The 27,055-nt window shown below is 35.4% G+C and overlaps 1 protein-coding gene across 1 annotated transcript; it reads right to left on the reverse strand.

Moving 5' to 3' along the window:
- Positions 1 to 1,839: 1,839 nt before the first annotated feature.
- On the reverse strand, positions 1,840 to 25,539 carry LOC138695130 (gastricsin-like). Its single transcript, XM_069819549.1, has 10 exons — positions 25,454 to 25,539; positions 24,138 to 24,180; positions 20,519 to 20,624; positions 19,691 to 19,794; positions 16,528 to 16,751; positions 11,677 to 11,823; positions 8,402 to 8,525; positions 8,285 to 8,323; positions 8,029 to 8,130; positions 1,840 to 3,331 (listed from the first exon to the last, which is right to left on the reverse strand). The coding sequence occupies exons 1-10, from the start codon at positions 25,507 to 25,509 to the stop codon at positions 3,179 to 3,181; spliced, it is 1,098 nt and encodes a 365-aa protein (XP_069675650.1). The 5' UTR covers positions 25,510 to 25,539; the 3' UTR covers positions 1,840 to 3,178.
- Between the last annotated feature and the right edge of the window lie 1,516 nt (positions 25,540 to 27,055).

Raw genomic sequence — 27,055 nt, forward strand, 5'->3', positions numbered from 1 at the left:
GCTCTCTGAATTCGTTATTCCAACAAAGCCCCTCCTAGCCCCATCCACACCAGAAGAATGAGCAGATATTTTATTTGTCGAAACTTAAAGTAAACAGATTGCAGAGAGAACAAGATGGCGATTTTTAGGCAATGATAATTGGGAGAAAAAATAGTAAAAAGAAACCTGTCCAACATTGAGCAACAGAAATAACACAGCAACCTTGCAACGATAAGATGTTTTTAAATTTACCTACTTGGAAAGAAGGAGGAATTGGTAGAGGTGGTAATGGTAATGGTAATAATAATAATAATAATTATTATTATTATTATTATTATTATTATTATTATTATTATTATTATAGTGACCAATGAAAATTGCAACTCGGACACGCCACGGTACGGACCAATTTGTTCATCATGCTATTTCTCAATGGCAATGCAACCGTTCAATACTTGGCAAATATATTCATAAGGATCGCTGGACGGTCCTCCCTAATCCTTAAACAGCGCAGCCTACAACATCTTACTGAACAAACTAAACAACAAAAAAGCATATATATATATATATATATATATATATATATATATATATATAAGGGTGTAACAAAAAATATGGGCAAAACTTCAGTTATGGATACAATATGTACACAAAAAAAAATAATTATATGTACATAGATCTACCTGTGATTGAGGTTCTGGCTGATACGTACATCTATTATCAGGCAGTACATCTCACTTGACTATACAGTATGTGTCAGAGTAAGAACAATATTGTTTGTATGCATATTAAGTCTGTTACTAGTCAGCGATGTATGCAATGGAAGGGGAAAGGAACTAGCCCCTCTACCACATTGTCTCCTGGCTTAGTTGCCTCATGAGTGATGTCACTTGTGAGGTCCAGACCTTTCTTCAGACAGTTGACTAAACATCAAGAACAACATAGATCCGGAAACGCTTGATTTCTGAGTAGGGTTTGCAAATGCTCTCCAGTGGGTTTGTTTGGTGCAATTATTGTGGTGAATTCTGTTTACACTCCCACATATAAACTGCTCAAGACGTCCATCTCCTGCCTGAACACAGGCCGCAGCTCGTCGTCTCATCCAGATCCGAACATGCTTGGCCTCCACGTTCACCAGATCTAAACTCACTGCACTTTTTTCTCTGAGGCACTTAAAGTCGTCGGTGTATTCGACTCCTGTGGATAATGAAGGAACTCTACGTCAGGTTGTCGGACAATAAGAACTATGCCAGAACTTGAAGCGTGTTCGAATCTTGTTGGGACGACGACCTGCGACATGTTTCCAAGCAAGAGGCGGACATTTTGAACAGTTAATCTAAGGAAATGGAAACAGAATGCAGCAAACAAACGTACTGGAGTACACTATGGTCATATTCAGGAACCAAGCATTTCCGGACCATGTTGATATAATTATTTTCTCTTCTACATGAGGTATGGGAAATGCCTGCTATTATTCGGTAGAGAAGCTTTTATCATCCAGTCTGCTGTCAAAAAATCTGAAAGTTAGAATTTATAAAACAGTTATATTACCGGTTGTTCTGTATGGTTGTGAAACTTGGACTCTCACTCTGAGAGAGGAACATAGGTTAAGGGTGTTTCAGAATAAGGTGCTTAGGAAAATATTTGGGGCTAAGAGGGATGAAGTTACAGGAGAATGGAGAAAGTTACACAACGCAGAACTACACGCATTGTATTCGAACGTATATTGTATATGAACGTAGGACCGAAGTCCACACATGTGCTGAGGTGCACTCGTTATGAGTGACTAGTTGGCCGGGATCCGACGGAATAAGCGCCGTCTTAAATCACGAAGTGATTTACGCATATCATATATATTATTTTAAAGTACCGAAATAGAGAGGTAGAACTAAACTGAGAGAGATTCATTCCAGCATCGGAACTGGAATCCGGTGTGGCTTAGTGGATAAAGCGTTGCCAACCTGGGTGCCGGAGAGAAATTTTTCTCTGTTCTATCCATCCTTCATCAAATTAGAAACAATTAATCTACTAGTTTACACTTCTAACTGTATTGTCAGCCAATCACAATCAAACACAAGTTAATGCTGCCATAATTTGGAAACAAATTTACTGATGAAGTTTACTTAATACAGAAAGTTCATTTTTGTACGTTTACCCAGGTTTATTCCCAATAAGTGGGCCGGTGCAATGTGTTCACAAATACTTATTGTACAGGGTGGCGCAGAAAAAAGTACTCCGCCTCCCGTTTGAATGAGAATGCGATATTTTGACTGCTTGAAATTCCATTATTATATTCCATCGTACTGTATCATAACGAAATGAGTAAACAGCTACAACAATCGACAATTTTATGCAATAATCGATTGTTGGGATTCTTCCTATCAGTATTTCATCAGACATCATTCGAATTACACGTGTCTGTTCGAATGACGTACTCGATACAAGAAAGAGTGGAAGTGTATGTAAGAACAGGTTCGATTAGGGAAATTCGCGAAACTTTCCGGATATAGGACAACCGGCAAAGAGAGCAATACAGGGTTTGGTTTAAAATGGCGCCTTACTAAAATACGAAACGAGAAAAAGCTCCTGCACTTCGCCGGCCGGGTGTATCTGAACATGATTAGACGTGCACATCTTCTATAAAAAGTGATTCCTCTTCAGCACTTCGCTTCTGTCTTTACTCTGTACTTACACGAGCTACTTTTATCTGCGCCACTCTGTATAAAAAATGTAGTTATACTGATCGGTCTTTCTTGGAGGGATGAATTTTTATTAGGCCTACTTTAAACTGAAATATTCGTTATAGCGTTATCGGTAATTTTTAAAATAAAAATTAGAGGAATCGGAAAATAATTTTGTTGCTTGGCGTTCATTACAGTGACACTTCACCGTATTAAGACACATGCGACGTGGCAACACAGCATTACTTCCTTGACAAATTGAGTATAAGAATAAATGAAGTGGAATAGCTAAATAATGTAAAATATAGCAGCTTAAGTAATCATTGCGAATTGGTTTTTAGGTATCTGGGTGGAACGAAGATCAAAATTTCTATAGACATTGGTAGCGTGAAATATATAAACCGGATAAGTTATCCCATGACTTAGATTTACAATATAATATGTGAACAATAATCTGTGGTTAATAAAGCTACACGCAAAATCTTAATCTGCCCCTGCCAGACAACCAATCAGCTATGTCAGCCAATCAGCTGCACCCAGTTCGCAGCCTTGGAGCGTGCGAACCCGATGGTTTTGTCGGCCATGTTGTACTCGACGTAGTAGCGCCTGAAGAACACGTCCCCCATGATGAAGAAGTCGCCGAAGCACTGAATGTACATGACGCACTGGCCCTGCAAAAGCGGCCCCGCACTTTATGAAACCCGCCTCACACAGCTCCACAACAGCATTAAACTAAGGATAGGCGCCACAAACGTCACACACAACTTCTCATCTTACGTTTAGGCCTTTCGCAACAGTGGGAACAATTTTGTTACCATGCAACATGTTGCATTACCCTTTATTATCTAGAACAGGCATGTCAAAACCCTGCACATTGTGCAACTGTCCCTGTGCGATGTGCACTCTCTATTCCCCTACCTGGAGGGAGTGAATCGCCTTGGAGGGGAACGCGACAGGGCTATACAGTCCTGCAGCAGCTTTTGTTTCAGTAACACAGTTTCAGTACGAGTGCCGATTTGGCTGTCTGTGAATGAGTTATGATAAATAAAGTGAGGAGTCCACAGATAACGAAGAAGAGAAATTGCGAATCATATAACATAACTGTTATAATGTTTTCCTCAGCCAACAATAATAATTATTTTAAAATGAAAGGCTTTCATCAGCCCATGTCGAGGTAATAGTGTTGTGAGGTGACAATTTAGATCAGATTAGTAAAGTTCTCAAAATATATTGCCAGCGCTTATTTCTTAATCAGTACTCTCACGGCAAAACGAACTTGACAATGGCGTTGTTTTGGAGTCTGTACTAACACAGCCATCAAAGGTTAGACGACTTACGACTTTCATTTCATAAACTGGTAAGTGATGAGAATATAGTGAGGGATACATGCGAGGCTCTTAAGGTTGTAAGGAGAGAAGAAAACAACTATTTGCAAAGCAGAAAAATTTTCTGGAAAAATATATAATGGCAAATTTTCCATCTCGCGTCACAATATTAATTCAATATACTTATATTAAGAAATCTTTAAATCTGACAAAGAGAATATCGTCGCTTCACAGCTTGTGAACTACACTTTTAATTTCTTTGAGTAACGCTTCCAACTTTTCGATACTTGCTCTCAAAGTTTTCAAATAAACTATATGTGAATTTAAATTATAAACTTAATTTATATTTATTAATATTAATATTAGTTTATATTGACATAAAGCAAAGAAATGATTTCAGTGTAAAAACTTCACAATGTCCTACTGTTCGCAGTATAATATTTTCTTCAACATTTGTGTACCAATGTAAATAATAATGCTTGACGAACAAATAAAGAGTAGGGTCTATTACTTTAAAATAATTAGTACCTACTACGTAAAATGAAATACTTGTTCGTTTCTTGTTTCGAAATTACTGGAATTTTTTTCTTCAAATACTGTATAAAAATCATATTAATAAATTATGCTTTACAAACCACTACTTTGTGAAGTATAACTGAGTAAGCCTAAAGTTTCTTGTCTTACAATTGCCAAATATAGACACTGATAATAGTTGTTTTTAACGTTCTGCTAAGTGTGTTTATAATGTCCAAATGTCTATTTAATCCAACCCTAGAAGCGCAGAATAGATTATTGTACACCCCTCCAGCTAAGAACTGGTAAGAGCAACGCTTGAATGATGCAGTCCGCACAGACCGGCGATCCGCGCACATAACTGCACATTCAGAGTCTGATTTCTGACATGCCTGGTCTAGAACTTCTATGAAAAGACGGATCATTGAAATCATTCAATATCCACCAAATAAGAAGATATACAATCTTTGCCTAATTGCACACAAAATGGATTACTGTAAAATAATTAAAAAAATAAGACATCTGACCTCGTACGTCATTCTGCATTACAGTCATATATAACATTAGAAGTACAGTAGTATGAATATTACAATGTATTAGTAGTTTAAAATGATCATCTACGTATATTCCTTTTGTGCCAAATAGCCAGAAGAACTGTAAAATATCACTGAAGACAAATTGAATAATTAATTGCTCCAGTTGACTATCGCCCAGACACAGTGAGAACCAGTACAGTGACCGCTACTCTTCTGTGTTGGAGGTCCCCCCTATACTTATAGGTTTATCTAAACGTAAATAAACATGTACTAGTCGTTAAAACTTAACTGAAGAGTATTGCTGAAGAATCTTTTAATTGTAGTGTAAATATTCGTAATTTAAAATATATGTATTGTATTGATTAAGGCTGGTTGAGTGGAAGAGAAGGCCTATGGCCTTAACTCTGTCAGCGAAAATAAAACATTCTATTCTGTTCTATGTGAGGGCGGCAATGAACCTCCGGGTTCTCTAAAAGCCATAAGTAAGCAAGCAAGTTGGCGGTGATAGAAGTTTAGGCTCAAAGAAATAATTCTGTTGTATGATTAGTATCTCACAAGAAATACTGACACGAACCATGCTGTTTTATTCCAAATAATATGGAACTTTGCGAAGAAAATAGTATGTCTTCATTTTGAATAGCCTAAACCCCAAACGTCTCTGATTTCAGAAAAATATTTTTCAAATTGTTCCCAATATTATTATACTCTACCTCACGTGCATCATTGCGGAGTAAATTCACTGGAAAATCGAAATATGAACAAAATCTGTGTTGGTCAGAAAATGGATTGGGATTGCACAACGTTAGCTAAACTAAAAGGATAAGTTACAGCACATTTTTTAAAATTAACTACGATTTAGATCTACTAGTTTCTTAAGACTTCGGATTTCGAAGAATATATTCACACGTTATCATGCGATTTGCGCCAGGAATTTGATTCGAGATTGACTAGGAAATTTTTCAATTTGATTTTCGATTATTATCTGTAATTGGAACTTATTGATTTATTTTACGATAGTGAATGGAAGGACAAATATCAAAATGAAAGAAGTTATCTGACTTTTATATGAACTTTCCATGTGTTAGATTTCCCCGATTGTACAGATATGCATGTTCGGACCCACATATCTGTGCGAACAGTAATTTTTTCCTATGATGAAGATAAACAAGCCATGTCATGGAAGCCAAGTATCGGATCACAACTTGAAATGTGCTGTCAGATTACGCACTATACGAACAATAGTTCCAAACGTTGAGAAATTGCTGAATGAAAAGAGAATTAAACAAATCCCGAAAAATCAGTGCTAATGCCAGTGTTGAGCGAACTGGATGGAGTTAATTTCTGCATTACTATTCTTAGGGTTTTTATGTATTTTGTTCAACATTTTCCTTAACAGAAGCAGTTTACACTTTTACAGTAATTGTCATGCATTACCCGAATAATTAACATATGTGTACCTATTACATTTCTGAAAGTAATTATAAATTTATTAACTTTTAACTTTGTTGAAAATAGGCTACAATGTTTTTCAAATTGCTTAAGATAGTTTATTTAGTTATTTCTATTCAGTCCGTATCTTTTTGCATCAGAAAACAATCATAAACCTATGCAGTAAATTCATGTTGTGGTCCCGCCGCTGAACGTTTTACCTGCCCTGTTACGACTTTCTCCTGCCGAAAGGCCGAGCGGGCAAGGTTTGATGACGACACAATAGAGATATCTGAACTAGCACCAACAGATAGCGCACGTGTACTCTGAGGGATGCGCTTTGCGTGTGCATTTGTTTTTCGGTATATAAACATTGAGGATATACGTGGTGTATAAGTATATCAAACACTCTTAAAAACAACTCATTCAAAATGCCAAATTTTTGTTATATTCCTACATGTAAAAACCAGGGAAAGCTTTTTGTCTTCATTTAGGTCCCGAAATATTCTGAATATATGCTTTAAACCTTAAAAAATAAGGAATTAAATTGCGCCTCGAAAGTGCTAGCTATTAAATAAAAGTAACTACTTCAAGTAAGGAATTGCTGGCTACAGTTTCATTTTGGAAGAGGAAAAATAAAAATTAATAAAGACATATGCAACCTCGACAGCGAGCTATGTTAGCTTAGATTATATGCAGTAGTTGTAGGAGTCTCCGAAGTTTACGCCTGCAGTAAACTCTCGATAAACTGGGATGTTTATTATCCAGGACGATCCGTAGTGGAATCCATTTCGTGAATAATGTTTGTAATGTACTGTAGACTAATTATTAAAACCATGTTTTAACTTCAAACTTTCAAAATCATCCTACATAGTATTCAAAATTGCATGTCCTTAACCGACAAAATACACGAAAAATCGTGATACTACTGAGATCATATTACATCAACCCATCGAACATTGTACTTCATCTTACTACAACATAGAAAAAAATACGAGGAATTTAATCTCGATAGTCCTTTCCCTATAAAACACATTGGTGGCTGCATATCTTGTTTTTAGAGTACCTACGGTACTTAAATACCAGTGATTAAAGAGGGCAATATTCACCTACGATATAGTTCCTTTTTTTATTTTTTTATTCGTGCATCTCGTTCTCAAAGTTCTCGTTTAGGTTCATGAATATTCAATTTACTCGTATCTATATTCTGCATACTGCAGATTTCCCCATCCATCTCTTAAGGGGAATCGCCCAATATTATACAGGTTGATTCCTATGCTATTATTTATTGTAAATGAAATTAAATTATGACGTAAGAAAATACTGAATTATATTAAATTATACAAAATAATTGCAAATATAATTTTGGCACGCACAGGAAACTAACAAGCGGGAAACGTAATCAACTATAGCATATGACGTAATATAGCACTACAACATGTTGCGCCGCATGGAACGGTTCTGCCATCTAACGGTAAAACTTCGCATAAGATATCCCTATGCTCTGAGTTGGGGACCACTGAGCTAAGAGATTCGTCAAGAAATGTTCAGAATGCACACACTTACGTTTCCGTAGTAGACCAAGTAGTCCGTGGGCTCCAGCTCGAACACCAAATTCCCCATCCGCATTTTCAGGGTCGGCAGCCTGTATCGGTAGGAGCAGCTGATCTGCGAATAGGAAACGTCTTTAATAAGTAAATAACGCCAAAGAAATGTGATGTCATCACAGGCCAAAGGAATTGGTCGCCAACAATAGTTTTATTACAGAAATGTCGTATTTTCTTGTTAACGCTCAGTTCCGTAAGTCACACCTTTATCTCACCTTATTATTTAAGGAGAATTCCTTCGGCGACGCTCCAATCTGAAAACAAACATTTCAGTGTAAATGTTAAATACTGTCGTCGTGGCAGGCACACTGCGTGACAATTGAAGCACTCACAGCGCTGGCGAGGACCTGCTTCACCGTGCCGCACAGGCTCTCGGGCACAGTCACCATGGACGTGCCGCTGTCGATGAGCGCGGGAATCTTCGAGTTCCAGACGAGCCTGTTGCCCATCAGAAACCTGCAACAGACAGCCAGCTCTTCAACACATCCTGTTTTCATCAGTTCATCACGCTATTTACAACTATTTGCCAATTGTATCATCTTAAATTGACTGAAAAGTATTTCGTTGTACTGTATGGTGCTCTACTACATCACGTTCCATTTTATCGTGTTGTAAGGCATTGTGTTGTGTTGAATCATAATGAATTACATTGTATTGTAATACATCATGCATTATACAGGGTGTTTAAAAATACGGGACATAATTTCAGGTATGTATTTCCCACATGTAGACAATCAAAATAGTTCAGTACAACATGTGTCCGGAAATGCTTTATTTCCGAGTTATGGCCTTCACAACATTGAAATTCACCGGAACGTTTTTCTTTCCGCAGGTCGTTGCCATCAAAGGAGACATTAAGAGGGCACTCTGACAGTTCATTCCGAGGCGAAGGTTACATTCAGTGTTGTGTAGGCGTTAGACTGTGCGACATGTATTCAAATCAAGAGCTGGCAGAGATACACTTCATGTACGGTAAGGCGGACGGCAATGCTGCGCTGGCTCGTCGTTTGTACCAGGAGAGGTACCCACAGCGACAATGTCCAGATCGGAAGACATTTGTACGTCTCCATTACCGTCTGTGCGAGTATGGAAAATTTAACTCTCCTGGTTTGGGAAGGGGACAACCAAGATCTACAACTCCAGAAGTACAGGAGGAGATTCTGGAGGCTGTGAACTTGACTCCTTCTATCAGCACACGAAGGGTAGCGTTGCAAGTCAATGTTCCTCATACGACTGTCTGGAGACTGTTGAAAGAGCATCAATTGTATCCTTATCATTTGCAACGTGTACAGGCCCTGTCACCAGCAGATTACCCTGCACGAGTTAGGTTCTGTCAGTGGTTCTTGCAGCAGTGTGGTGAAAATCCGAACTTTCCTGCCTTAGATTATTTACAGATGAAGCACAGTTCACACGAGATGGCATAACAAATTTCCACAATCAGCATGTATGGGCGTATGAAAACCCACGTGCAACTGTTCCATCTCATCACCAGGTGCGGTTCTCCCTCAACATGTGGGCCGGTATCATTGGTGATCGATTAGTTGGACCCCATGTACTTGTAAACAGACTTACGGGGCAGGCGAACACAAACTTCCTGGAAAACACCATACCTCATGTTTTAAAAGATACTCCACTGATCAATCGTCAACACATTCACTTCTTGCATGATGGCGCTCCTGCACACTTCAGTCGTACGGCTCGCCGGTACTTGGATCGAAGGTTTCCTGTCATCGTCATCATCCTTTCCAGTAGTAGGCCTAGTGCCTGTTACAGTCTCCATCCATCTCTTGTGGGGTCTTCCAATAAGTCTTTTCCCTCGTGGTGTGCAGTGAAGCATCTGTCTAATAGTCTGGTACACTCCATTCTTTGCACATGCTGAAGCCAATTTATCTGTATTGTTGTAGATATTATACAAGAAGTGTTATTTCTAGTTCGTCTGCAATGTCAAGGAATCCTTTTGTGATCCAGCAGTTCTCCCTAAGTATTGCATCATATTACATTACTTGTGTTGTACTGCATCATGCTGTATTGTACTGCATCAAATTGTATTACAGCATATTGTATCGTGTTGCATTGCATCGTACTTTATTGTATCATATCGTATCGCGTTATATACAGTGTATTGTATTGTGTCATGATAATATAATACATTATAGGCTACTGTATTGCAGCATGTTACCTTACATTATATTTTATTGTTTTCATGTTATATTACACTGTATTGCATTTTATCTGTAGTAATGTCACGAGAGGTCTGAGACCTGCCGATAAATCCACGAGCGAAGATAGTGGATTTATCTGGGAAATCTCAGCCCTCGAGTGACATTTATTAGGACTATTCGTGAATAAAATAAAAATTTAAATAACATATCCCTAAAATTCGATCGCAAAATGTTAATAATTGTATATTAACGAATATTTAACCTATTCAGACATTGTGAAGTTGAAATACTCGTAGATGAATATCGATTATTGCAATAAAGAAATTCGTTGTTATTATTCAGTAATGCCAATTGCGAAAAGCGAAATACAGGTTTAGCAATGTTAATTACATGTACTGCACTTTTGTCTTATTATTGTAACAAATACATTTTCATTATCTGCTGAAATAATAATTTAATTTAACAGTAACAGTGGGGACAGCTATATACCAATGCTTATGTATTCACAGCGAGACATGTTGCTACACAGTGAAGCCATCTCTGTATAGATAGGCCTAATTAAAACACGAATTTTATTACGCATACGAAAGGCAGTTTGATCAAAGACATTATTACTATGCAAGGTCTTTGAGTTTGATATGCGATGATGTTACATAAATTTGAATGTCTATTAATTTTTTAATTTCAATACAAATGTTATAGGCTAAAATTTTATAGGTTACGTTACCTGTGGGAGCAGGACCAATGTCAGCTGTGCCTTGTTTCGACCGTTACTTACAATCGGTGCTACACGAAAGCATTTTTTATAGCTCGACAAACGCATTCTCGCTGTAGTGTGTAACGGAACTAAAGCTGCATCTACACAGTTCAATATTCCAATCGCGTATGCGTGCAATCTGAGAAGAATATTGAAAGAATCAAGTTTAAAAAGTACGTTCAATTAAGATGCATGAAGATTTTGTGTCTACATGGTGCGCCGTTTTGAACGTCGTCTTCACTGCGTAAATATATTAATTAATATTCAATATCAATCTTGCATTCATTGCTTTAAAGTTGAAAGAAAAGTTTAACCGTGTAGTTGCATCTTAATGTACTATTCATGATCATCAATTTACGGGGAAACAGTTGGCGACAATGACTAAACAAAAGAACGACCATGCGATAAATTGATAGCGATAAATCTAGCTGCAGAAATTATCGCAAAGTCTCTGTGATTGGTTGGAATTCAAAATTTCATTACACTTCATTGGTCGAAAATGGAATGACGTCATATAAACGAAATAGTCAAGCTATATTACAGTTAAACTCTGTGATGTTGGAATACACTGCACTATATTGTTTCACCGCATGGTGTTGAACAGTATACCCTTACATGAAGTGAACGAGGTATGGCGCTTGAACAGAAGCCCTATAAATCCCATTTTAACAAACAGTATCGTGCTTGCCTGTCCAAGGGGATGATCCAAAACAAGTAGTTGTCCTCCTTGCAGTCCTCGGATGGATGTGGCACCACCTCCACGTGCTGCAGCTGCCCGTAGTAGTAGTCCGGGTTCGAGCCCCCCAGGAACACGCGGCTCTGCTCGTCCACCGTCCTGCAATCGCATCCAACCCGCTTCGAGTCATAATTTCGACTAAACTAATGATGCTATTTTCAGTTCCTGTAGTATATACTGTATCAGATCAGTGTTCTACTACCTGACTTGTATCATATTACAATGTCGAAGACAGAATGTTTGTTTTTGGGCAAAAGTTCTAGTTGAGGAGAAATGAAGGATCACGAAAGCTACTTGCTCCATCGACAATAGGCAACTCAAAATAGTATAGTATAGATAGATAAAATAGTATAGACTTAATTGGCAGTAAATATATGAATGTTCTCCATGAATATGGTTTTGTAAATTATTTAAATGCCATCACTAGGCCTTCAATAATTTCTGGCACATGCATCGACCATATATTTCTAAAAACTCAAAATAATTATAGCTTCATACCTGGCGTTCTGTCTAGTGCTATTACCGATCATTATATTGTTTTTAGTTTATTAAAAATGTCTAACAATGAATACAATTCCAGGCCGTCTGTTACTCTCTCATCACAAAATATGCAACAAATTAATTATCCTGATTTGATTACAGATTTTCTAAAAGAAACCTGGGAATCGGTCTATAATTGTAATGATGCCAATGCCTGTTTTCAAATTTTCTACAATTTAATCATAAAGTATATAGATAAACATACTATTATAAACAGTAATCAGAAAATTTCTAATAAATCCAAGAAAATAAAACCCTGGATCACGGCCGGCATTATTAATTCTATTCGTACAAGAGACAAACTTGCTTTAAAAGTTAAAAAGAATCCAAGTAACGTACAACTAAAAAATTACTACAGAGCATATGGAAATATGTTAACTCTTATCATTCGAAAAACGAAAATTAAATATTATGAATCCAAATTTGATAGATACAAAAATGAACCTAAAAAATTCTGGCAAGTTATAAATGAAGCTACAGATGTAAATGTACAAAATAAACAGCCAATCAAGGAGTTAAAAAAACGATAAGGGTGAAATATTAAATTGCAGAAAAGAGATTGCAAACGAATTTAATAATTATTTTTCAGAGATAGGACACAAAGTTACTTCTAACATTAATAAGTCAAATTTTAACTCTTCTCTACAAAATGAGACACAAGATGAACATTTAGCTTCCTCCATGTTTCTTTTCCCTGTAACTGAAGATGAAATTATTATTTTGGTTAAGAAATTAAAAAATAATGTTGCTCCTGGTATAGATGGAATTAAGAATAATACTTTCAAAATTATTATCAAATATATATTAAAACCCATGGTTCATATTTTTAACTTATGTGTTGTGCAAGGTATATTCCCAGATGTTTTGAAATGTGCCATAGTAATTCCAATATACAAATATGGAGATAAAAATAATTTGAATAACTATAGACCTATATCTTTACTTCCAACATTTTCCAAATTGCTTGAAAAATGTTTAAAGAATAGATTAATAAATTATTTAGAAAAACATAAAATCCTCTCTAAAAATCAGTTTGGTTTCCGCAATAATATTTCTACTGATGATGCTCTTATTAATGTTACTGGAAAAATTATCAATGAACTAAATATCGGAAACAAATGTTTGGGTATTTTCTTGGATCTGCGGAAAGCTTTTGACACTATCAATCATAATTTACTTTTGGACAAACTACATACTATTGGAGTTAGAGGTATAGTTTTAAAATTATTCCAATCATATATTAGTAACAGAAGGCAAATGACCAAAATTGAAGATCAATTTAGTGAATACAAATATATTGATATAGGTGTACCGCAAGGAACAATTTTGGGACCTATTTTATTTCTAATATATGTTAATGATCTGCTAAATATAAATTTAGACAAATTTAATGGATCTATATATTCATATGCGGATGATACTGTAGTTATTTTCAGTGGTTTTTCTTGGCAGGAAGCATATAGAAATGCTAATATAGGTGCTAACATTGTTAAAAAATGGCTTAATTCCAACTTCCTTTCTTTAAATATATCTAAATCAACTTTAGTTCCTTTTTCGTTAACAGCTGCCAGTGTTCAAAATTTAAAATTTAGCGATGAATATAGACTAATAATACACAGTGAAAATTGTTTAGATCCCAAAAGTTGTAAATGTCCACCTTTGAAAGAAGCCACGTATGTCAAATATCTGGGTATCATTATTGATCAGAATTTAAAATGGCCTCATCACATTACTTATCTTTGTAAGAGGCTTCGTAAAACAATTTATAAATTCGTTAATCTTCGATGCTACTTACCTATTAGAGTTCTACGAAATATTTATTTGGCCATTATTCAGTCTATCATTCAATATGGTATAATTGTTTGGGGTGGAAGTACAAAAATTAATCTTAGTCCGTTAAATTTACTACAAAAACGAATAATTAAAATTTGTTTGAAGAAACGTTTCGATTATCCAACTAAATTAATTTTATTCTGAATTTAATGTATTTAATATTGAACAAATTTATAAGTATACGCTGTTAAAATTTTATCATAAAAATCGTAATAAGTTTGTATTACAGACACACAATTATGACACAAGACGAAATATTAATTCAACATTAAATGTCTCACATCTGCTGGTCTAACGCATAGCATAAATTTTGGCCCTCGGTTGTACAATGCTTTAACTAAATTACACCCAGAATTTCTAACATGTAACCCACTAACATATAACAAGAAAATTAGAAACGTGTTAATATCTTCAATTTGATTAAATAAATTTATAGCCTATGTGTATGAAATAATCAACCTATATTATATTTATATTCTATAATTTTGAAATATATATTAGTCCTACTTTTCACGTGCGATATTATTCTTCTCTAGTGTTAATATTATATTATATAATTCCATTGCCGCTGTAATTATATTTTAGTTCCTATTTTATTTGACTTATTTATTTATATTATTATTATTATTATTATTATTATTATTATTATTATTTTATTTTAATATTATATCTGAACTGCGACCGAGCACGAGCGCTGCTCATTCGGTCTCAAATTTTGTTAATACTACTGAATATTCTCATTATAGAAATAGAAATATATATATTCTCCCTGTAACATAGTCCTAGTAAGCTTATATTAAATTAATTTTCATCATTTTGCTAGCTATCTCAAATATTAAATTAATTATAATTCATTGAATTAAATTAGCTCATAAATTAAGTTACTACTTTACCTTATAGATTTATCTAAATTTAAATAAATGTGTAGTGAAGATTATTGCTGGAGTACCTTTTAAGTGTAGTGAAAATATTTGTAATTTAAATTTATGTATTGTATTGATTAAGGCTGGTTGAGTGGAAGAGAAGGCCTTATGGCCTTAACTCTGCCAGCGAAAATAAAACATTATTATTATTATTATTATTATTATTATTATTATTATTATTATTATTATTATCTTCTTTTTATATTGCTTGTATTATTTTATTTGTATTTCTCTTTGTTTGTTTTGTAATTATATTTCTTTATTCTGTATATTTGAAATATATATATATATATAAATAAAAAAATAAATAAAATAAATAAAAAATAAATAAAAAATGATGCTGACAAAATCTTGCTACTGGCAGCCAATTTCTATGTTAAACTGCTCCCATGTATGACAGTTCAATGGCAGTAGGATTTGTACGTTAAGAGATTCCTTCTTGAAATAATTAATATACTGCGTAACATGCTATGTTTATAACTATGGACGAAGTTTCAATGCAGATTATGGACCTGATCCTCTCCATTCTTACGCCAGCAGCTAGAGGCGTCATCGAATATTTTCAAGATTATTTATTTGTATATTTATTTATTTACTTTATGCTCGACCATGCCGAAATGTAGTAATTATACACCTGGTAGTAGCCCTTTAATGCACCTCATTAAAGTACACCTATTCATTATAGTTCAGTTGTTCAGCCAATGAGAAATCACCATTGTAGCATTATAAAACCGCAAGTATCGATTATTCTAGGATATGGAATCGAAAGACAACTAGCGAAACGTCACGGAGGCTAGAAATCCAATACTGTCACAGAAGGTTATGTTCTGTTACTATAATAATTAGCGTTAATTGTAAATAATATTCAAATAAATTCAATTTGTCATCTCGTTTTTCAATTCTAAATCAATTTCCACGTTATATCAAAATTAATCTTCATGTTATTCTCTAGATTATATCAAGGTCAATAACATTCGTTTCTCGGAAAAAATCAATACTTTCGCGTCTGCGCACATCTCACAATTTAGGTCAGTTCTGCTCCTCACTTACATAACCATAACATGAATACTTATGAATAATTTCAAGTTAGAAATATGGTCGAGCATAAAAAGTCGTATGAAACTCGTCTATAATGGTAATTAAGACGCTCGTATGAAAATTATGAAACTCGCTTGCGCTCTTTTCATAAACAAACATACTCGCGTCTTAATTACTACCATTATAGGCTCGTTGCCTATGGTACTATTTTATTTCTACTTAATTAGTTTTACTTATTTATTTTCACCTATTTACTTATTAATTTATTTACTATTTTTTTACTTAATTGTCTGTTTATTATTTATTTATTTATTTATTCATTCATTTATTTCTTTAGTCACTTATATATTTATGTATTTTATTCATTCATTCATTTATGTATGTACGTATTTATATATTTATTTAATTTAGTGGAGTGAGGCCACTGTAGGTATATTTTGCACATGTTTTCAACTCTTTCACTACGCACCATGTCATGTAGAAGGAGAAGGCGTTGCCGATGCTGTTCTGCTCCACGAGGGCTGCGAACAGCGGCTGCTCGAGGTGCGTGGCCACGCCGTCCTCCTCGGCGAACGTCGCGGCGTCGCAGATGAAGCCCATGCCCACGATGCCGTCGTAGGGCTGGTTGCGGAAGCCAGGCGCTTCGTCCTCCAGCACGAGGAACTCGTGGTCCTCCACCACCAAGCCGCCGAGCTGCGACATCACGTGCGAAGTGAGATGGCACTTCCCGCCATTTTAAGATTTAAGATGTTAGTGATGCGGGATTGCAGTCTATAGTGTCCTAAAGAGCAGCTCTCGCTTTGCTTGATTTGTAGTTCTATAGCTTTCGATATTTCTACTTCTATCATCAATACGACCAAAAAAATCTCGTAGCATATTTCAAAATCAATTAGTATCAGATGAATTTAATGTCTACGTAACCGAAATTAATACATTAAAGATAGTACAGTGCACAAAAGAAATGTTAATACAAATTAAATCGTAGTAATAATTATTGCTTTCCGATTATATCTAATGCAGCAAATAACATGCCAACATGAAAATTTCTTCTCGTATAAACTCAGAAGTTCTTCATGTGATATATCTATATAACAAAACAATTACTAATTTTGAACAATAATCGTAAGAAACAAGGTTGTCAAATTAACAATATAAAATAAAACGTATCCAACAACACTTAGAATAAGCAATATGTTAAACAAAAAGTTGTATCTAACAATACTTAGAACAAGCAATATGCTAAAAAGAATTGAAACCAACAACACTATGGTAAGAAATGTGTTAAGTAATAGCTGTATAAGCAATGTGTTAAACTTCGTTAATCCCAACATTAACGTAAAACACATTTATACTTGAAAAAAAAAATCTGATTAAATCATGCACACCAGAGATGAGATTCTTCACAAGAACTTGCATACTTTCTTTGTTCACAACGTAAATTACGAAATTCTACAGAACTAGGAATTGCATACCTTCTAGATAACAGCATGCTGCAACAAGATATCTTAAACGTTCGCATGAAATTTTTAACTGTCCGCCCTCAAATTGCTGGTGTTAATTCGGTCGATTTTGACAATTAATTAGACCTATCTGTGAAATTAATTGTTAGCTATGCTTGTAATAAATGCCCTCTGTTCTTAGCATGCTGGTTTTATCCTGGTTTCTCCTAATTAAATGCATAAAAAACAGTCAAATTTTTTTTCTCTTTGTGTGAAGCTAAACTAAATTCTATTTCAGGTTTACATATCTTTCCAGATCTCAGAGTTGTTCTTTAATGTGTAGTGAATGACGTGTAGATACCTGGGCCCCCAGCGTCAAAAATATCTGTTTTTGATTGGTTTTGTACATTACTTCATTTCAGTTAATTAAACATTCCTTTTCTGATCAATAGTCGATCTATTACGCCTAAAACCGCACTGATGATCCCCAATAATTTCATCTACGTACGGAGTTGATCTTCCCAAAAGATTATTGGACAAAATCTTGTACGACGTCAGCAAAAGTGATATTCCTCGAAAGTTACCACAGTTAGTCTTGTCCCCCTTCTTAAAAATAGGTATATGTAAAAACGCATGTAACATAGTAGGTGATGACTGTCCATTATTAATTGTAAACGATGAAGAACAAGTCCATACCGCCAATCACAGTTTGAGATTCAAGTCCCGTGACTTCACATCCTCTCGTTTCTCAAACTTACACTCCTGTCAAAATAGTACCCATTTTACATATTCGTATCATAAATTACTATTATCGTTAGTGAAAATCCTTCATAATATGCCACATTATTATACCAGAGCCATAAAATATTATTATGTCTACTAAAACGTCATAACTTGTGCCATAAAGTTAACATTATGAAACGATTTGCCATGCTACTATAATATTTAAAGGCTGGTTCACAATAGACCGGAAACGAGAATCGGAACGAAAACGGTAAAATTGTTAAAAATGTGTACATTTAAATGTGAGCATTCACAATTAACGAAAAGCTTGCCGGAGCCCGGGATCGGGAACGAAGTGTTGGCCAAGTTTCAACTTTGGCGTTCACGTTTCCGATCACAGCCCACTAGATGCATTCTATTGCCATCTAAAAGCTATTTTGTCGTCGTATATTTTGTAGCAAGAAGACCGTGACATAACCTATGCATTATTTTGTTCTGTGCTGTGCATCATGGAGCAAGTTTTATTTGGTGAGTTTCTAATATTGAGTGTTGAGGAAAACCCTCGCGTTTACGATAAGCGGCGCGTTTCGTATAAAGATGAGAAAATGAAGGAGAATATGTGGCTTTCAATAGCTGCATCTTTGAACACCGATCGTAAGTGAATCATATTTTATTACTGTATTGGTTGTATTACACACTACATATTCATGCTTCAATTCAATAACTACTGTTGTGTTCATTTTTGTTCTATTACAAACGTTTCTTCTCTAATTATTTTACGTTATGGTAGACTTAAAATAGGTTATGTTAATAAAGATGCATGGGCATATTTATAGTACCGTACCTAATGAAATGTTTCAGACGAAATTTCGAAGTTGGTTAACCTGTATTTATGTTGACTGCCTTGTACTCATGGGAGAACGCCATTGGTCAATTATGCATAAATAACATCAGAATGCGTAATATCGACTTTATATATCGTTATTTACAATGCATATCGATATGCATAGTCGTCTACGTTCTCGGTTTATTGTGAATAAAACATTTTCATATTCCCGTCCTCTGCTTCTCGTTTTCATTCTTGTTCTCGTTCCCGGTTTATTGTGAACCAGCCTTAACACATTACTGTTGTCGTAGTAACCTCTTTCTTCATAGACCAAGATATCAAACTACCCTCAATTACAAATCTAATGTTATTTCTTTATTAATTGTTTTATAATGTCTCTGTACAAAAGTAACGTATGCATCACGTTTATAATATTATACAGTTATTGCAGTCGTTAAAATTAAGAAACTCGCTTCGTTCTTTCCCTAAAAATTGACTGATCCCATAAAGTATAACATTATGCAATGCCAAGCGACAAGCTGCTGATCTGTTATTCTGGCGCATGTCACTTGTCTGTGGCATTGTTATCATTCAAATGCAAATTTTTCGAAATCTGGGTAATTCCTTTAACTCTCCAGTCGTACCTGGATCGTGTCCCTGCAGAAGCGACCCGTCACCACGCCCGTCCCATACGTCACGTTCACCAGTTGCTTGCTGGGGTTCTTGCAAGCGAACTTGGTGTGATTACCTGCAATGCAAACACAGCACTTCTCAGGGTCGCACTTGAGTATTCTTCTACCTTCAATACAATGTAGGAGTTTCGTGGCAGGTCGGGTTTGTACGGCTGAAGAGTGTGCCATGCCGTCTGTCGTTTTCTTGTGTCGTAGCGAATCTACACTCTATTAACTATCTTATTACCCACACTAAAGCAAAATTTCGGACCAATCAGATATAAAATGGAGTAATTTGGAGATGTCAAATGTCTTTCTGAGAAAAATTGCAATTTTCTACAACTGACATGATTTCAAAGGTTCGCATTCGGTGATTTAAAAATGGCCGCAGAACCTTAAAAATAATAGTTCATAAGAGAACATAGGTACTAAAATGGTTTTCATTTTCCTTAAGTTTTTTAATGTAAAAACCAAACATCTATCTTTTTTTAGATTTTGCCGAAAAATAATATCCCTCCTTAAAAGAATATTGTAAAGGCCTCAGTCACATCAGCATCTGCGACGTCACTGTTGCCATGGCTACTAACTGAAGTGCACCTAGCCATGAACAGGAACGTCCCTGCACCTCATTCCATTCCAGGGGAACGCGTTATTGCATGGAATGATGCTCCTTTTTCGTCATCGTTTCCATTATGTCGTTGATGTTGGGAGTTGTTATATTATTAATTTCGGCGATGGTGATGATGATGATAATGATAATAATAATAATAATAATAATAATAATAATAATAATAACAATACCGCAGTTGGTGCAGGTGATGGAGGGCACGAAAGTGTCGCTCGAGCCAGTGTCCAGCTGCACCTTGAAGTCCTGGCTTCCGATCTTCATGGGCACGATGTAAGAGCCCTGTAAGCACACACCTCAACGTCAAATTCAGCTTTTTACCGTCGCCCCTCCAGATCTAACAGGCAACACAGCGAAGCTTACAGTAGACGCTGAGCGGTCAGATTATCTTTCGGCTGGAGGTCACGTGACTGGCTGCTTCGAGTCCGAGTGCTGTTATCGCATGGACTAATACTGTTAGCGTTCCTTATTTCTGTATAGTTTCCTTATATTTTTTTTTTCAGTATAATTTCTGTGTATGTGTGTATTTGTTATTGTTTGTTGTTTAGTCAACTGTCAGAAGACAGGTGTGAACCTCACAAGTGATACCAAGAAGGAACCACTTATGAGGCAATCATCCCATTGAAATGGCAGTCGAAAAGTTCACAGTAAGAATTTTCTTCATTGTTCTATACACACTTTTAACACATATAGGTCATCACTGATTAACTTTTGAACTTCTTTGCTGTATTAATAGTTAGGAATTTACTTGGCTCACTAATTTCGAAGTGTTGTTCTCCATTGTCCAAAGTCTAGTGGAAATCCCACGCTATTTTCTGGTTTTCTGTTGTGGTGGGGTGTGTTCATGAGTGTGTCGAAAAGGGTGTGTGTTTTGAAACTGAGTTGAGTGTTCAGGATGTGTTTTATATTTGAAATTTTAATATTGTTCTAGAGTGCCAAGTTTCTAGTTTTTGGCTGGATGTGCAGTAGTTCATGTCGCTGTAGTGATCGTAGTTTGTGACGTGTTCTGCGTAGGTTGAATTGTTGTGTAGTTTGGTCATGCTGTGTTATGTCCCTCTTCCTATCTAAAATTTCTCAGTTGAATTCAATATGACAGTCAACAATATGACGGACGTCCACTTGATATGCACGGAAATATAGTTCCTTCTGAGTGTAACATATCGAATATATATGCAAAAGTTATCAAGAGTTGTATTTTTATTAAAGAAATTAGTGACTTGCGTTTCTAAAAATTATTTAAGATGTGCCTACCTTTCGTTCTTTTAGTCGATAATCCGATATGCCTTAATTTTCTGGGGAAATGGTAGCAAAATTGGGAGCGTCTTGATTTTGCAGAAGAAAGCCATTAGAATTCTATGTCAATCAAACTATCTTGAAAATTGTCGACCACTTTTCAAACAATCACAGATATTAACTGTCATAAATTTATATATATACGACCTAGTCCTTTACACTCGACAAAATATAGACAATTACTCATTAATAGCCAATATACATGATCATGAAATTAGAAATAGTGAACAAATTAATATTCCGTACTGTAGATTACATAAAACTAGTACAAATTTTTCTGTCATGGGGAAGAAATTATATAATAAGCTTCCCAGTCAATATTATAAGTTACCAACCAATAGTTTCAAAGCTAGATTTTATTATTGGCTTTTAATTAATCCTTTCTACGTTGTAGATGAGTTCCTTAACATAAATTCATACGAAATCGTTTTTTAATCAATAAAATTATTTACATTTAGTTACAAAGAATACATTAAGAGTGAAGTGTTTTCATTAATTTTTATAGTTTCAAAATGTTTTGTATTTTCATTCTAATTAAACTTTACTTACTTACTTATAAATGGCTTTTAAGGAACCCGGAGGTTCATTGCCGCCCTCACATAAACCCGCCATCGGTCCCTATCCTGTGCAAGATTAATCCAGTCTCTATCATCATATCCCACCTCCCTCAAATCTATTTTAATATTATCCTCCCATCTACGTCTCGGCCTCCCTAAAGGTCTTTTTCCCTCCGGTCTCCCAACTAACACTCTATATGCATTTCTGGATTCGCCCATACGTGCTACATGCCCTGCCCATCTCAAACATATGGATTTTAAGTTCCTAATTATGTCAGGTGAAGAATACAATGCGTGCAGTTCTGTGTTGTGTAATTTTCTCCATTCTCCTGTAACTTCATCCCGCTTAGCCCCAAATATTTTCCTAAGCACCTTATTCTCAAACACCCTTAACCTATGTTCCTCTCTCAGAGTGAGAGTCCAAGTTTCACAACCATACAGAACAACCGGTAATATAACTGTTTTATAAATTCTAACTTTCAGATTTTTGGACAGCAGACTGGATGATAAGAGCTTCTCAACGGAATAATAACACGCATTTCCCATATTTATTCTGTGTTCAATTTCCTCCCGAGTGTCATTCATATTTGTTACTGTTGCTCCAAGATATTTGAATTTTTCCACCTCTTCGAAGGATAAATCTCCAATTTTTATATTTCCATTTCGTACAATATTCTGGTCACGAGACATAATCATATACTTTGTCTTTTCGGGATTTACTTCCAAACCGATCGCTTTACTTGCTTCAAGTAAAATTTCCGTGTTTTCCCTAATCGTTTGTGTATTTTCTCCTAACATTTACTGTTTTCAATTATATGTATATTTTCAAATGCATGTTTTTTCCCCCTTCTGTATTTGTGACGAAGCCTATCACTGTATGTTTAATGGCTTAATAAATTGAACTGGATTAACCTATTTATATCACGACCAATTGTACCCACTTTCCAGAATTCCTGCCTGAGAAATAGTTCAGCTAAGTGTAGGCTATCTAATCTCATTTTTCTATAATGCTGTTAAAGATGAACGAAAATTAACTTCATTCGTGCTAAAATTAATATTCTAAGTTAAGTATTTGAAATCTTGCGCATTCCGTACTGCCTTAGTATGTATGTATGTATGTATGTATGTATGTATGTATGTATGTATGTAGGGCCTATATGTATTTATTCACACTGCAAATGGGTATATACCCGGTGGCAGTGGTAACTAATTACACTCAATAATGATAATTAATAATAAACACAACTAATAAAAGACAATAATTAATAATAAGAGTAATAATAATAATAATAATAATAATAATAATAATAATAAAATAATAATAACAAGGAGCATCCTAAATTAAATGAAGCATGGTCACTTAAAATAACATTTAAAGTAAATCTAATTTTTATCTTAAGTTCGAACTAAGACCCACGAGTGTGACAGGTTCATACCTACACAAGTACCTTTCGGCACTACACTTATTTCGCTGTCAACTCACTCACTGCACTGATTCTACCTGATTTCACTAACACTTCTAACCATTTCACTGTTCAAATACTTTGCACAGCCACTTCACTGACACCAACACACTTCGCTTACACAATAGACTTCACTGACACTACACACTTCACTGACACAACACACTGATAGAACACTTCAAAAACAAGATATCAATTACACCCTTTAAATAGTTTCTACCGTCTATTAGTGAAGTCCTTAAGTCTATTTTTAAATGCATTTTTGGTTATTGGTAAAGCCTTTAGTAAGTCTGCAGGTAAAGCATTCCAGTCTCTGATAGTACGATTGAGAAAAGAAGACTTTCCAGTGACGTCAAATATTCCACCAATAGCAGTACTTTTCGATGTGAAGCCAACCTTACCTTTCATTGCCAGATTACCAGACACGACGATGAAGACCAGATTCGAATTAATGTCCCTTATGGAAGTCTGCTTATTCTTACCTGATAGAAATTCTTCATGGGAACAGCGATCACGTCAGAATCCCTATAAAAAAAGATATACAGAATATAATATATACATTGTATACAAACCTCCTGACGTTTGCAGGTGTGTCCGCTTGTCGGCGATAGCCAATAGCGGCCGTTGCAACATATGCAGTGCCCGGGTGACGTTCCTTCTCTTATATTTGGCTGCTTTATTTTACATAACGCTGTGAAATACCTGGCCGATGATCAACTGTACTGAAACGTAACGCCTTGATCCCCACGGCTCCATACCTCTAGTTCAGTGTTCCTCAACCCTTTTGATGATGACGCCCCCTTTCCTCACTTTATTTTAGTGCTGCCCCCTGGCCTAAGATGTAGAGTAGAACAGTGACTCTCAACCACGGGACTGCGGCCCTTTAGGGGCAGGACAGAGAGCAGTTAAGGAATCAGTTGGGTCTAATTTATATTTCCTACATTCCATACCTAATTTTTTTACTATACTGCAACCTCTTGTTATTACACAGTAGCTGTTAATGTCTCGAAGCTTCATCAGTGTCAATTTAACACTTTTTGAGCTCTTGTATATACTTATTTTTAATCTTTAGCTTTCTTAAAATGTATCTATTCCCATAAATTAAAAGTTACAGAACTGAAAAAGTACAGTACCTTTGACATGCATACAATTTAACAGCAGAGCTATAATTTGAATTTTGACTGTATAAATGATGTGAAATTCAATTTACAAATTAATTTCTTTGGTGGCAGGATAATATATTTTATCTTTTACTATTTAAAATATTTACTTTATCCAAAAAAAATCTCTATGGTTTTATTAACCATATTTTTCAGAACATGCAGTAAAAATTTGAACTTCTCAGCTTGAAATTTGTTGCAAGCCTGTAGTATTTGAATTTGAGTAAATGCAGTAGAAATAAAAGTGTGAAAAATGACTTTAAAATCTTGATTTTCCGTCATGAGAACCTGTTTGTAATTATGAGATGTAAGTAAAGCATCAATTTTTAGGACGATTATGTTCATGAAATTGGCCAACATATAAATCAAATGCCAGGTGTTATTATTATTATTATTATTATTATTATTATTATTATTATTATTATTATTATTATTATTATTATTATTATTATTATTATTATTATTATTTTGTCTGCAAAAATCTAAAATGGGATTTTCCTCGAAAAATTACCAAAGTTTCACCCATCTCCTCCCTTAATGGGGGCCGCGACGCCCCGATGAGATCCACTGTTCTGTCGTTAAACAAAAACAAGAAATATAAACAGCAGCAGTACTGCCAACATAGACGCCTAACTTACCCAGTCGCTGCATGGCAGACGAGCAGCAGAACAGTGAGAATGCAGCAACGACCCATGTCTACGACGTAGCCATGACGACGCCTGTAATGGCTTTTATACAATGAACGCGGCGTTATCAACTTACACCTATTACCGACATTGTACTCGTAGATAAAAAAAACCTTCTTAGCACGTCAGAAATAATGTTTTACGAAGCGTCTCCTCGGGGAAATACAGCCCCAGAATGCTGCACATGTCTTCATTACGCCTACTAATAAAATTGAAGGCATTAGTGGATGAAGAAGTTATGTAACATTTGAGTTTTCTTACAAGGGAAGGCTTTCGGCTCGAACAGGAATTTCGTATCCAAAATTTGTATACAGGCCCATCTTTACAGCTCTGTAAAGCTCCCAAAAGCATTCGTTTGTGTAATGTGTGGTTTGTCTGTTAGAGCACTGTACAAGTTGAGGGGTGGATTGTTGTGTGAGTCATTGAATGTGCACAAGGACGCAACAGTAATAAATGAATCATTCCAAGGCTAGGATATGGAATGTGATCATTCCACCTAAAGAAAACTAAATATATCCAGCCTCTGGATATCTATTTCCTTAGACAGTACAAAATATATGCTCGGAGGATAACAGATTGCATAAGGACTCTTGCTGAGAATCCAGAACTTAACTTGAGAAATTAAGTGTTTATGATGAAAATGCACTCTGTTATTCATAACCAGTTGTCTGCTCCAGTATACCGCCCTATGCTTCAATATTCCTGGCAGTCAGGCAATGGTAACTAATTACACTCAATAATGACAATAATAAACTTATTAATTAAAAATACAATTAATAATTAATACTAACAATAATTAATAATAATAATAACAACAACAGGGAATATACTAAATTAAATGAAACGATCACTTAAAATAACATTTGAAATAAATCTAATTTGTATCTTAAAACTAAGATCGAACTAAAACCCACGAGTATGATATGTTCATATCTGCACAAGTACCTTTCAAATTACACTCATTTCGCTGTCAACTCACTGCAATGGAACTACGACACATTTCACTGATTCTATCCTGATTTCACTAACACTTCAAAAATATTTCACTGTTCAAATACTTTGCACTGCCACTATAAACTATAAAGCTTCACTGACAGGAACACGTTTCACTTACACAGCACACTCCACTGACACGACATAATTCTTCACTGATACAACACACTTCACTGACACAACATAATTCTTCACTGATACAACACTTCAATAACAACATATCATTTAAACCCTTTAAATACTGTGTATAAATACTGTCTATTAGTAAGGTCCTTAAGCCTTGTCACAGAATATAGAAATGCAAAGAGGATGAAGGATGTACGTTACAGACGCGGATTTCAACATTCTCACGGGATTACAAATTTTTAGTATCCCCATTACCGAAAAAATGCTAACTGAAAAACCGGCAAGTTATTTAAATAAACAATTACGTACTTCACTGTGTTAGTATTGGTATTTTACTTTAATTAACTAGTTTCGATGTGGTGTGCATCATCTTCTGAAATCCAGTGAAGATCCGCGCTATCTACCGGTTTCCTGTTACTGTCTTGTTGGGGTGTG

The sequence above is a fragment of the Periplaneta americana genome, chromosome 2 (assembly GCF_040183065.1).
Source record: "Periplaneta americana isolate PAMFEO1 chromosome 2, P.americana_PAMFEO1_priV1, whole genome shotgun sequence".
Lineage (NCBI taxonomy): Eukaryota > Metazoa > Arthropoda > Insecta > Blattodea > Blattidae > Periplaneta > Periplaneta americana.